The sequence below is a fragment of the Oncorhynchus clarkii genome, chromosome 2 (genome assembly GCF_045791955.1).
Source record: "Oncorhynchus clarkii lewisi isolate Uvic-CL-2024 chromosome 2, UVic_Ocla_1.0, whole genome shotgun sequence".
NCBI classification, from domain to species: Eukaryota; Metazoa; Chordata; class Actinopteri; order Salmoniformes; family Salmonidae; genus Oncorhynchus; species Oncorhynchus clarkii.
The window spans coordinates 61,424,196-61,438,945 of NC_092148.1; the positions used below are offsets into that span (position 1 = coordinate 61,424,196).

Here is a 14,750-nt window from a genome sequence, read left to right on the forward strand (position 1 = left end):
AAGCGCTAGGAGCATCCATATCCTTGAGGGAAGCGAAACGAGACCTAATCAAGGCACCCTTCACTCTTTCATGCAGAAACAACCTCAGTTCATGTCTCTTGTCCTGTAGGTTCATGACTAGTCCAGGGTCGTTCTGAGTGAGCAGCTTCAATTCAATAGATTTGATGTCCTGTTCAAGGGCCTTGATAGTCTCTTTAACTTCAGTTTGAGACAGAGCAGTATACTGTTGACAAAAAACTCGTATTTGGGCCTTCCCAACCTCCCACCATTGTCTCAAGGACTCAAAATTCCCTTTTATACCCCTCCATTTTTCCCAAAACAACAAAAACCTGTCACAAAACATGACATCATGTAACAATTTAACATTAAAATACCAGTAAGGCGATGACCGTCGTGGACAGGACAAGTGAATATCAACAGTAACAATATGATGATCAGAGAAACCCACAGGAGTAATGGCACACTTTCCAACCCTACTACAGTAGTGATCAGATACATACAACCTGTCTAACCTTGCTGCACTGACACGACCTTCATTAATTTTTAGCCATGTGTACTGCCTAACTTTTGCATTCCTTACTCTCCACACATCAGAAAGTTCAAACTCAGTTAATAGGCCAGACAGGCAAGTGGCTGACCGCAGGTGAGGTTCTTCAGCGGTGCGATCAACAGTAAAATCCACTGTACAGTTCCAGTCACCCCCTAAAACCATACACCCCTCTTGGTCACACTGTCTTAAGGTTTCCTTTATTTGATCAAATATAGCAATACGCTCTGTACCCTCATTCGGAGCATAAACATTCAAAAAAAAAAACAGAAACCTCATAACATCCACCTTGACCAATAAAACCCGACCCTTGACAATCTCTGTTGTAGATACCACAGTCACCCCTAAGCCTGAGGAAAACAAGATTGCCACCCCAGCACTGAAATTAGTACCATGACTGAGTACATGCTGCCCCTCCCACCACATACCCCAGTCCACCTCATTTTCCTCATCACTGTGTGTCTCCTGTAGGAAAACTACATTAAGCCTTTTCTGTTTTATTACTTCTAATACCCAAGCCCTCTTATTCCTGTCCCTTCCCCCATTAATATTGAGAGAACCTACCCTTAGTACCTCCATATAGAAAAGAGAAAAGAAAAGCAGAAGAAACCACAGAGAAACCAACGAGAAAAAAGACACCCTATGAAGCATGATCATCATCATTATTTTTCTTTCTTCTCTTAACCTGAACACGTTTCCCACCACCTTTTGCTGCTGCAAAATAAATTTCCTCAAGCGAAACCGTTTCTTCTCACTCAATTGGTCTAACCCCACCGTCTTCTGTAACATCACAGCTGACCTCACAAACTTATCAACATCAAAATAATCTGCCAATTTGACAGATTTCCCAAAAGTCTGATCCAGAAACTCATTTACCTCCTCTAGATCATAAACTGAGTCCTCACCAGCAGCTGTCATATCTAAAGAGATATCCATATCATTCTCCTGATCCTCAGCTGAGACCACAGACAACTGACTCCCCTCTACCACATCCCTTTCAACACTCCCCACTTGCACCTCATCACTCGTACCAGGCATCTCCTCCACTACCTGGGAGACTAGCCCCACCTGAACATCACTACTCATAGTAGGCATCTTCTCCACTAACCCCAACACTCGTAGTGGGCATCTCCTCTACTACCTTGGAGCTTAGCTCCACATGAAAACCCTCATGTACCTCATTACTCGTAGTGGGCATCTCCTCCACTACCTGGGAGCCTAGCTCTACATGAACCCCAGCACTCGTAGTGGGCATCTCCTCCACTACCTGGGAGCCTATCTCCACATGAAAACCCTCCTGAACCTCATTACTCGTAGTGGGCATCTCCTCCACTACCTGGGAGCCTAGCTCCACATGAATCCCCTCCTGTACCCCGTTACTCACAATGGGCATATCCTCCACTACCTGGGAGCCTAGCTCCACATGAACCCCCTCCTTTACCCCAGCACTCATACTGGGCACCTGCTCACCAGTCTGAGGAACTGGCTCTTCAGACACATCCTTACCTTCTACCACAATACTTTTCTGTAGCATAACATTTCCCTCTAATACAAGTTGCAACCCCGTGCCCTCAACAGGGATAACTTGTTCCTCAGCACCAGGTGCTTGTGGCTGTTCTGCCGCTGTCGGCCCACCTCTCCCTACATCAGTGGGCCCAGGCGTTACGATGACCACCTGCGCCCCTCCCTCGGCCTTCTCCCTTTTCGGGCAAGCATGTCGCTTATGACCAACATCCCCACACTCAAAACACCGTTGACTACCCGTACTAGCATAAGCCATATACAATCTATTGTCATACTTGACTTTAAACGATAACTCTAAAGTCTGCTCCGGTGAGTCCAAAAACATAAACACCTGTCGCCGAAATGACATTACCTGTTTCAACGCCGGGTGTTTGCAACCCAACGGAACAACCTTAATTGAACTGGCGAACTTCCCAAAGCGCAATAACTCGCGCTCCAACAGCTCATTTGGAATAAACGGTGGTACATTTGAAATCGTTACCCTTGTTGACGGAGAAAAAAGCGGCGTAACTTGAAAAAACATTCCTTTAAGAATTACACCATGCTCAACCATCTGATCAACCAGACATTCCTCTTTAAGAAATACCACCACAGCTTTATTCATCCGGGATGCATAAGCAATATTCTCGTATCCTACCTTCTCTCCTACGGCGACCAGAAACTCCTCCACCGTGACAGTAGCTTCAGTAACACACCTAAAGCCGTGCCGAAGTGACAGGGACGGCATCCCCATTCGGGCTGCCATCCCCGCCAAAATCAGGGTAATTTCGATACGAAAAACAAAAAACTTAATTCTACCACAACAAAAAAAGTAAAAATAATAACCTTAATCATGCACAGAAGAAAACCAAGAAAATGCCACCAAGAAATAGCAAACCGAAAGAAAGTTGTGAATATCTAACTCTCCACAACACACGCACTCCTTCACTCAAACAATTCCCAGCATGCACCAATCACTCCCAGCATGCAGAGAGAGAGAGAGAGAGAGAGAGAGAGAGAGAGAGGCAGTTCTCTCCTCAAAGCATAGCATCGTACCTAGTCAGACATGACAGTTTAACTGAGAACTGTTGTCGCTGTACAGGACTAGCGCTGTATGGTGTGGTGTCGTTCCACTCATGCCAAAACAGGAGCGGAACTGTCATGGCTGTGACAGTGACGTATGAGCCGGGGTATTGTCCCTGAGTGGTTTCTCCTGGCACAGTGTAGAGACGTGGTTACACTGTGATCTGATTTGATCAACCACAAATATGTGGATTACGTCACTAGATCAACATCATACATCACCACACTGGTGGTTTGGTAATGGTCTTTTCTTTCTCTCTCCCTCCCTCTCTCTGTCATTCTCTTGGTCTCTTTATCTCTGTCGTTCTCTTTCTCAATCTCTCCCTCTCCATCATAGAGAACACATAGGAAGGGGTCTTTTACACCCTGATGTTCTCCGTTCAGCAGCTGGAGGCTGACACAAACACACTCTATAAATCACACACACCACTGACAGCTCACAGTTGCACCATCAACCCTTCCTCACGCTCTCCTCTCTATAAAATGTTCCCATCTCTCTCTCTTTCTCGCTTTTTCTCACTTTCTCTCTCCCCTCTGGGTGATCATATTTGTGACACCACAAAGCGCACCACATCAAACCCCTCCCCTCACCCCTCTCTGTGCACTTTTGTTCCCTACTCTTAGCTTTCCCCCTCAGTTTAGGGTGCATTGTAATCAAATTGGCGGGCTCCCTGGGGGCCTGTGGGGATTGGGTCTGTTATGACAGTGACACGGAAAGGGAACGGAAGTGTGCTTTAGTGATCAGGCCGGGCGGGCTGGGAGAGCGAATGGGAGAGCAGCGCTGCATGTCTCTCTGTACTCTGTCACCCATGGCACAGTCCGTCTGGGGCCCCTGAGCTCATCTGGCACTAGGCACTCCACTACGCCCCATAGAGCCTGTACAGCCACAGGCCCCCTCTCTGTTCTCTCTCTGGGTGTACATGTTCTTATCATATGGTGTATATAAGTGTGCATGTTCTTATCATATGGTGTATATAAGTGCACATGTTCTTATCATATTGTGTATGCAAACCAATAAATATTTGAGGGGATATTCTCACACACTAACACAACACTCATATTGTATTTTAGAGGGTATGCCAGTCAGCAGTTGGATCAGGAGGTCATGGTAGGTGTGTTATTTTGTTAGCCTATACAGGGGGATGATGAGGGACTTGAACCCCATAGCTGTGTAGCCCAAGGAGAGACTCATTACTGGCACCAGCTGAATCAGGCCTATTTTCTGTAATTTAGCTGAAGCTATTTCAATTAGGATGTTATAGTTGGTCTAACTAGTTGAGTGTGTTTCTATGTGGTTTTGTCTTATGGCTAGCCAGTTCTGTGAGTGTTTGTGTGTGTCTTTCGGATGCGCTTGTCTCTGAGTCTGAGCTTGGCTTTACTGAAGGATAGCAGCAGGGGAGGGGAAGTCCCCCTTGGGTGACAGGGTGGGGGCCAGGGGGGAGGATGGCGAAACAGGACATGTCAGGAGAACGGGCACATTTATTGGGTGGGTTGGGAGGTTAAGGAGAGGCGGGGGGAGGAAAGAGGGAATACAGGGGGAGGGCAGGGGGGCGTTTATTTGTAGCACACTCCCCAGTGAGTTTCCTGTCTCTCGGAGGTGAAAACCTGGGAACATATGAAGCTTTAAGACAGCCCATCTGTTAGTCTCCGGCCCTTGGAAGACTGTCAGCGGTCTAAAAATAAGGCACACTAAAGTGCACCGGGCGGCAAAGGTGGTTTTTAATTTAGTGTTAAAAACAGAGCAGAGAGGGACAGGCTAGCGTCCTAAGAGTAGAGCCTCTCCCAGATTAATACAAATGTAATAACTCAAATATAGTCGTTGCATAAGTATTCACACACCTTTGTTTATCAGATCACATAATAATTTATATTGACTCACTGTGTGAAATAATAGGGGTTGAAATTATTTTTTGAATGACTACCCCTTCCTCTGTTCCCCATACATGCAACATCTGTAAGGTCCCTCAGTCAAGTATTGCATTTCAAGTACAGATTCGACTACAAAGACCAGGGAGCTTTTCGAAAGCCTCATAACGAAGGGTAGTGATTGGTATATAGGTAATAATAACAAATCAGACATTGGATATATCTTTAAGCATGGTCAAGTTAATAATAATGCTGTGGATGATGTATTAAACCACCTAAACGCATCAAAGATGTAGTCGTCCTTCTGAACTGCAGGAAGGAAACTGCTCAGGGATTTCACCATGAGGCCATTGGTGATTTTAAAACCGCTATGGCTGTGATTTAAAGAAAAAAAATGAGGATGGATCAACAACATTGTAGTGACTCAATAATGACCTAAATGACAGAGTCAAAAGAAGAATAAAAAGTATTACTAAACATGCATATGTAAGCAATATGGCACTAAAGTAATACTGCAAGAAAACACAGCAAAGGAATACATCGTTTTTGGCCTAAATGCAAAGCCTTCTAGGAAACACCAACTGTGTAACTGCCTTCAAGCAGCGTCTATGGAGGAACTTTGAATGTTTTTGGACTTCTGAGAGTTGGCTTAAAGTTGGACCAGAGCTAGCTCGCTAACAAGCGCGTGTGTGCAGAGCGGCACCTGAATTAAAAACACCTCTTACCTTTTTAGTAGTTAATAAATCCAATGTGAAACGTGATAAATATAGTGTCCGCAATTAGCATTGAATTTTTTTAATCAATTTTTCTCAAATGAAATATTTCTCCCTCGTTTCTGAATCACACTTGTAATGTCAGTAGGCTCCGGTAGCTTTATATAACGTCAGCAGGCTACAGTAGCTTTATGTAACGTCAGCAGGCTACAGTAGCTTCATGTAACGTCAGCAGGCTACAGTAGCTTTATGTAACGTCAGCAGGCTACAGTAGCTTTATGTAATGTCAGTAGGCTACAGTAGCTTTATGTAACGTCAGCAGGCTACAGTAGCTTCATGTAACGTCAGCAGGCTACAGTAGCTTTATGTAACGTCAGCAGGTTTCAGCAGGCTACAGTAGCTTTATGTAACGTCAGCAGGTTTCAGCAGGCTACAGTAGCTTTATGTAACGTCAGCAGGCTACAGTAGCTTTATGTAACGTCAGCAGGCTACAGTAGCTTCATGTAACATCAGCAGGCTACAGTAGCTTCATGTAACGTCAGCAGGCTACAGTAGCTTCATGTAACATCAGCAGGCTACAGTAGCTTATGCTTCGGAGGGGAAAGGGGAGGTTGCCTGCACACACACTGCCGGAGATTTTCAGCTGGCTGGCAGACACTGGAACAAGTTTCTGAGTGACGGAGTGAGGGCTTTGCATAGGCACCTTGTTGTGTTTTTTGTGAGACTGAAAAAAATACTTTACTTTCGTTCCCAGTTCTGATTCTGTTCCTTGAAAAATGTTGTTATTTTCCAGTTTTCGGTCCTGTTCCCCGATTCCTGTGTTTGCTAATGGACACCTAGTGAACTGACATGTTTGAGTCTCCCCATTCCTCCCTGCTCCCCAGGGGGCGCCACAAAACCAGGAGCCGGGAGGGGCCAGGGGGCCCTGCGGCGGCGCATCAGACGCCTTATTGAAAGTGACATGATGGCAGCCCTGTCCAGGTTCTCACGCGTTGTTAACATGGTTAGAAAAAGCACCGTGTTGGAAACATAGATTTGATTTTCCTTTATCTTTATCTCCTGCCTCCCCTCCCTTCCCGTGTGTGTGCAGCAGTCTCGCAGTCTCTGCATTAGTAATGCGACTGGGCCATATTTCCCATGAGCCCACAGCTCGGCAGGATTTAGCCTCTCTTTTATAACCAGTTTAGGAAAACAATGACAGCGTTGATATTGACTGAGCAGTGAGGGGCTGTTCTGTCCACTGCATAGACTCCCCCTGCAGAGGGGCGCTGTTCCATCCATCACACAGTGTCCCCCTGCTACACGGTGACATGAGAGCAGGCTCTCTCCATTTAGTTTGATGGTACAATACAAAGAGATAACACTGTCAGTGATGTCTTGCCTTTGTTAGTACAGTGACTAGGTTATCTTGTACACTAGATGTCTTTGTCTTGGCTGTGGATAGATGTTTGTAATGTGGAGTTGGCTAGAGATATGATGCAGTCCAAGACAGGGAGGAAGAGGTTGTTTCAGGATCAATTACTGTCTTGATTGGTTCTTAAGGTTGTAGGGGTTTAAGTGATAGATTGTCAGGTACTGTATTGGGGTGATCCTCTGTGAGATGACGGGGTGTATTTTTGGTCTCTGTCTCCACTTGTTTAAAGAGCAGAGCCCTTGATCTCCTCATCCTGGAGAATATATCAATTACAGCTGCAAAGGACTGATGTCACACTGAGAGTCATTATCAGATTCAGAGACGCACGCCATTCGCCCCATCGATTGCCTGCGGCGTGATCAATACTCCTGCCCCTGACGCCGCTTTCAAATGAAGAGCGCTAACTAAGACCAGCATCACAGTGTGTACGTTAACACTGATTAACAAATTAAACAAGTGCTACTTGTTGTGTGTGAGTGCGTGTTTGTGTGTGTCTGTGAAACGGTGTGTCCATCCTATGGAATGGGCAGCAGTGTAGGTGAGGGTGTTTGTGTGGCTACTTTCTCCTCTGCTCTCCCTAGCTGTGCTGTTTCCATCAGGCCACTGCGGTGCTTGTGTAACCCGGGACCCAAGGGAGTAGCCGCTGCCTCTCAATCCCATCTTTCTGCAAATCAATACATACCAGCAAAACCCTGGAAACCTTGGGGGAAACATGCACTCACACTCACTCACTCTCACACTCTCTCTTTCTCTCTCTCTCTCTCTCTCCCCTCCCTCCCTCACACACACACACACACACACACACATTCCCTTACTAAGATAAAAAAAGGCCGCATCCAAAAAATGCATGCCATTTGTGGTCACAGAAGGACAAAGTACACAAAAAGCAAGCACAGATACAACTGACATGTGCATTTACGTGATGATGATGACATCCAGATCTAGTATTCTGTTTTGTCTAAAATGTTCCTCCTCCCCTCTGGCTGGAGCTCTCCAGTCTGCTGTGGTCTGACTAACAGGAGAAGCAGGCAGAGGAAGAGCCAATCCTGACCTCTGCTGGAGGGGGGCAGAACTGCAGGCGGTGTGGCTCAGAGAGAGAAGTGGTTTGCTCTCATAATGGGGTCAGTGGCTCCCAGTGAGATACGGCTCCTCACTGGAGAGCCTCCCTTGTGCGTGTTCTTGCTCACATACGTGGGGGAGGGGCACAGGAAAAGAGGGAGGGATAGAGCAAGAGAGACTAAAAGAGGAAAAGAAAGACTGGCTTTGAACGGCTGCAATCAGACAGTTGAAGGCTTTAAGACCTGGACTGGGCGCTTGGCCTCCTCTGCTGAACTAGTGCAGCCTGGCTCTGCCAACAGTCGTGTGCAAAATATGTGCACCAAGATAAGGCCCAAAGAATAAGAATAAGCATTTATCAACGGAAAACCATGTTTAATCCTACAGATTTTCCACCCTTTTCTTTTTTCATAGTGGTGCACACAAACATGGGCCTATCTTTCTGTGAGAGATTAATCTTGGAAAGCAGCTTTTAGCAAGAAGAGGGGGATGATTGCTGAGCTTTCCCTGGGAATTGGGTTTATGGTCCAGGGGAGAGCGCAGAGGAACCAGCCAGCCTACCAGAAATCTCCCTAACACACAAGCCTCTGGGAGCCCCATATCTGCTGTGATTGAAAATGTAACTCTTCACATCATATCTGGTTTGGTTTGTGAAGTTATATCCTCTGGTTGAGGTGTGCATAGAATCTAAGCTCCTGCAGTTGTTTCTGGGGGTGTTGTGAATTTAGTTTTGATAAAGGTGTTTTGTGCGTTTTTATTATGAATTTATGTGTTGCGCTCGAGAGCCGTTGGAATGTGGGCCTCATAAGGTATTGAGATGGTGTTTTCAAATATTTATAAGAATATCAGAAGGGATGCATGCCTCATAAATCTGAATAAACAAATCATTGTTTCATGTTGCCATGGATTAATATAATATGACTGTTGTGTTTATCTGCAGCGCTATGTAAGATGAATAGAAATTGTGTGTGTGTGTGTGTGTGTGTGTGTGTGTGTGTGTGTGTGTGTGTGTGTGTGTGTGTGTGTGTGTGTGTGTGTGTGTGTGTGTGTGTGTAGAGAGCAGGTAGTTCATGTTACAGGAGGCTGGGGCCATCCGATGGACGGACAGACAGACATGACGGTTGTGTATAAAGATAGGGATAGCGTGAGGGGGTAGGTGGCTGTGGGGGCTCGGAGGTGTGGGCACGTAGCTTATTATTTCTCTCCTCATGTGTTCTCCTCTCCTCTCTTCCCTTCCAGAACCACACACTGAGCCAGCACGCGCAGTGAGACTGGGCCCGGCAGGACTCCCGGCTCAGCCCAGAACCCCGACCCAGGCCCGGTGGGGGAGGACCATTTCAACATCACAGCCAATCAAAGTGTCATTTGCTACTCACATGTAAAACTCTAAGGATTCCGCCACCAGGCGCAGCTATTACGAGCAGTGGGGAATGAATATTAATGGGATATGCTATTAAAAAAGAGAGAAAAGGATATGAAGGAGAGAAAAGGTATTGTATGTGAAGTATTTTTTATCGTCCCTGCTTCCCGGTTGTGAGGTTTTTTTTAACAAAAGAAAAAAACGGGAGAGAAAAATAAACGCCTCTGTCTGATTTTAGTCTCTAGAAATGCTTCCCTTGGCCTCTGTTGCTTCTTGTATCAAACTTCAGAGGTGCCAAATCCTTTCTCCTTGTTTCTTTGCATACGTTTTCTTCTTTTTGGTTTTTGTACCTTGCAGTAACTAGGTACTTGTGCTGTGTTGTGATTGTTTGCCAGTCGTAATATTTCTGCGTTTTCCTCCTTTTTATTATTATTGTTACATATTTTCTTTTTTGTAATTACAAAATAAAAAGACATAAAACAAAATAAAGTTGAGAAAAACACAATGGTTTGATTGGATTTTCCAATCTATGGACCTAAAGGTTATTGTAAAAATGATCAATTTCAGTGAAACTGGATGACGTCTGCTTTTTAAATGTGAATTAACCAGAATGCAACTAGTACAGTCAAAAATTACAAATAAATCAATCACAAATAAAGGGAATGCGTGTGTATGTGTGTCTTGTTTTTCTAAAGAAAGTCAGCGAGGTACCCTGGACAGAACAACATACCTTCACTACAGCATGCACTCACTGTAAACTAATGATTTCATCTTTTACACTCCATAAACAACCATTCCAGCTACCTAGCACTCATCATTATCAGTGACTCATCAGGGGTAGACATGTTCCTATCTGAAAACAGATCATAACACATGTATGAAATGTAATATTATATGCGGAGCTATGTCTTCCGTTTTCTCAGAACATGGGGTCTTTACATTCAGGGAAAGGATCTGTTGGGGGACAATATCATTAACTAATTGTGGATCATGATTATGATTTTTTCCCCCCCATTGCTTTTACACAATTATTTAGAGCCTAATAAAACGTATATAACTGCAATGATCGCTATACTACTTTAAAAAACATGTACAATCAATGTGGAAACACATTTCCTAGTATAGCAGGATAAAAAAAAACTTACTCCACAAATCATTCACTGATGATTGAATGAACTTGTGTATAATACATTTAATATATTTCCCTAAATCCTATAACATTTGATGATCATATCAGGAAGAATTTATTTTCAATGTATGACATTGAAATCTGGATTATACAAAATATAACAGAGAGGAATAAACTTATGTCATCTAAAGCCAGCCATATAAAACGTCTTTCCACCTCCCTTTAAACTAACAATAATAGACTGTTGGTTTGGTTTGACGACCATACGGCTCTGCTTTAATTGCATCCATGTGTTTAAGCAGCTGGTTCAGCCGTTGAGTCTCATGGCTTCTGCTGGACAGAAGGTCGGTACCGTTCCCAGAAATCAGTCATCGGAACGCATTGATATACCACAGTGCCCTGGGAGCAGTTGAACTTGAGTCAACTTGCCATATAACTTGTTTGAACTACAACTGGCAAATGCATGTGTACTGTATCTTTAAATATATTGGCCAGCTTTCCTTGAAAAATTAAGGGATATGTTTTAATCATTTACAATTTAAATGTTACATTTCAATATATTTTGAGCCCAACATTTATAATCAGAACATGGAATTGATATTTCCTAGATGTTAGAAAATATCATAGACTTTGCAATGGTTATAGCAGGTTATAAACTGTTAGCCTCAAATCAAATTGCATTTGTCACATGCGCCAAATAGAACAGGTGTAGACTTTACCGTGAAATGCTCACTTAGCCCATTCCCAACAACGCAGAGTTAAAAAGTAAGGAAAATATATACAAGGAGTACCAGTATCAAGTAAATGTACAGGGGTACGAGGTAGTAGAGGTAATATGTAAAAGTGACTAGGCAATCATGATAGATAATAAACCGAGTAGAAGCAGTGTGTGTGTGTGTGTGAGTGTATGTTGTGTGTGTGAGTGTGTGGGTAGAGTCCAGTGAGTATGCATAGAGTCAGTGCAAATAAAAAGGGGGTCAATGTAAATAGTCAGGGTAGCCATTTGATTAACTGTTCAGCAGTTTTATGGCTTGAGGGTAGAAGCTGTTCAGAAGCCTTTTGGTCTCAGACTGCTTGCAGTGCAGTAGCAGAGAGAACTGTCTATGACTTGGGTGGCTGGAGTCTTTGACAATTTTTAGAGCCTTCCTCTGACACCACCTGGTATAGAGGTCCTGGATGGCAGGGAGCTCGGCTCCAGTGATGTACTGGACCTCACTACCCTGTGTAGCACCTTACGGTCGGATTCTAAGCAGTTGCCATACCAAGTGGTGCTGCAGCCAGTCAAGATGTTCTCAATGGTGCAGTTGTAGAACTTTTTGAGGACCTGACAAATATTTTCAGCCTCCTACGGGGGAAGAGGTGTTGTCGTGCCCTCAACTGTGTTGGTGTGTTTGAACCACGATAGGTCCTCGCAATTACTCAACTGATGGAGGTAGCGAACCATTCATGTAAGCTTGCGAGATCAGGCAGCGAGGCTTATAAACTAGAGGCCTAGTATGTGTAATAATATTTGATGGACTGTGTGTGTCACACCCTGATCTGTTTCACCTGTCCTTGTGATTGTCTCCACCCCCTCCAGGTGTCGCTGATTTTCCCCAGTGTATTTATCCCTGTGTTTCCTGTCTCTCTGTGCCAGTTCGTGTTGTATGTTTTTGACCCTTGCCTGTTTCTGTACCATTCTGCCTGCCTTGACCATGTCTGCTACTTTGTACCTCCTGGACTCTGATCAGGTTTTGACCTTTTGCCTATCCACGAACATTCTCTTGCTTACTCCTTTTGGATGAATAAACATTGTAAGACTCCAACCATCTGCCTCCTGTGTCTGCATCTGGGTCTCGCCTTGTGTCATGATAGTATGAACTGGCCATGACAGACCCAGCAGACTTGGACCAGCTCCACCACGCTGTCTCCCTGCATGGCGCCACCATTGGGAGACATCAGGAGTTGCTACAGGGCCTTTTGGAAGGGCTCAGTTCCTTGATGGAAGCCCACGACCATGGGTTAAAGGCTATTATGGAGCAAATCAGGGAGTTAGCTCAGAGACTGTCTGCCACCTCTGAAAAACCCCAATCACCCAGTAAATGTTTCTTTCTGTGGTGAGTTTGCACAGCCTATTCCAGCTCCCTGAGAACCCTGCTTACCTCCTCTGGAGTGATATTCAGAGAATCCTGGTGCCTGCCGGGTTTTCTTTCTCAGTGCCCGCTTATTATGGCGCTATAGCCATCTTTGTTTCCTTCAGACAGATCGAAGATAGCGTATATCATTACGCTAATGTCGGGAAGGGCGCTCTCCTGGGCTACGGCAGTTTGGGAGCAACAATCTGCCATTTGTGGTCATCTGGAGGAATTTATGGCAGAGGTGAGAAAGCTATTTGAGTCTCCGGTATCTGGGAGAAAGATGGCCAGTAAACTGCTTGACTTATGTCAGAACTCCCGTAGTGTGGCAGACTACACGGTTGATTTTCGCACGTTGGCCGCCAAGAGGGCCTGGAATCCGGCGTCTCTTTTCAATACTTTTCTGCACGGATTATCTGAGGAGGTAAAAGATGAGCTAGCTGCTCGGGAACAGCCGGTGGACCTCGACTCCCTTATCGCCCTAACCATCAAAATCAATGAACGTAGGAGTGAGAGGAGGTCTGGTCTCGGGCACACTCGTGCACCCGCTATGGCTCGCTCACCTTCAAGGGAATCCGGAAGTTTCCGAAGGCAGCTTTTCCAAGAGGATTCGAAGCCACCCAAGCCCTCTCGTAAATCTACCTTCCCTATTAGGAAACCCTTGTCTCTCGTGGGTACCAGCACTATGGTAAGTCAGACTGGGAGTTCCCTAATTCCCATCACCCGCACACCCTTTTTTTGTGCTTGTGCTGTGGGGAGACCAATCTAAGTCTCTCCGAGTGTTCATTGACTCTGGGGCTGAGAAAAGTTTTATGGATGCCACTATTGCTTCGGAGCTTGGCATTGCCACTCAGTCTCTCACTGTTTCCCATGGATGCTAAGACACTGGACGGCCGCTCTATAGGGGAAGTCACTCATAGTACTGTGTCGTTTAATTACGGGTTTCTAGTAACCACAGTGAGACTATACAGTTCCTCCTCATTGCATCTCCCCATGTTCCAGTTGTTTTGGGATTTTCCTGGCTACAAAAGCACAATCTGGTGAATGACTGGACCACAAGCTCCATTTTGCCATTCCCACTGCCTTCAAGCAGCACAGCCTTCCCCAAGTCGTATTCCTCAGGAATGTTAGCAAGACTGTGGATGTCTCAGCTATTCCCACTGAATACCATGACCTCCTGGAAGTGTTCAGTAAGGCACGTGCTACTTCCCTTCCCCTGCACCCTCCTTATGACTTTCATTGATCTTCTTCCAGGCACTACACTACCTCGGGTCGGTTGTATTCTCTGTCCAGACCAGAGACCAAAGCTATGGAGGAGTACATAGAGGAATCTCTGGCTACTGGGGCCGTCCGTCCATCTGCATCTCCTGCCGGCGCAGGATTTTTCTTTGTGGAAAAGACTACAGGGGACTTAACGACATTACGGTAAAAAATTGTTATCCCCTACCTCTCCTCTCCTCTGTGTTTGAACCTCTCCAGGGAGCTACCATGTTTTCCAAGTTGGACCTTCGGAATTCCTACCACCTTGTTCGGATACATGAGGGGGGTGAGTGGAAGACAGCCTTCAACACAGCCAGTTGGACATTATGAGTACCAGGTCATGCCGTTTGGACTCACCAATGCCCCCGCTGTTTTCCAGGCTCTGGTAAACAATGTGCTCCTGGACATGCTAAACCGTTTTGTGTTAGTTTACCTTGACGACATCCTGGTTTTTCCTGTTTTTCTGCCCAAGAACATGTACTTCATGTCAGACAGGTTCTTCAGTGCCTCCTGGAGAACCAACTGTTCGTGAAAGCCGAGAAGTGTGAGTTCCACCTCTCTACTATCACCTTTCTGCAATGTGTCATTGCTGAGGGCAATATTCAGATGGATCCTGGAAAGGTGAAAGCAGTGGTGGATTGGCCTCAACCAACGTACAGGGTGAAATGTGAAGCCTGATGCTCTCTCCCGCCTATAAAGTACCTT

At 45.3% G+C, this 14,750-nt stretch overlaps 1 protein-coding gene across 2 annotated transcripts in view; it reads left to right on the top strand.

Moving 5' to 3' along the window:
- LOC139371103 (zinc finger protein 423-like) overlaps window positions 1-10,200 on the top strand; it is a 155,382-nt gene extending 145,182 nt beyond the window's left edge. The window contains exon 8 of one of the 2 annotated variants that reach the window (XM_071111179.1): window positions 9,422-10,200. In XM_071111179.1, the coding sequence (XP_070967280.1) occupies window positions 9,422-9,451 (30 nt within the window). In that variant the 3' untranslated portion in view covers window positions 9,452-10,200. The remainder of the gene's footprint in view (window positions 1-9,421) is intronic. The other variant, XM_071111188.1, reaches the window with a different exon arrangement.
- The last annotated feature ends 4,550 nt before the right edge of the window (window positions 10,201-14,750 follow it).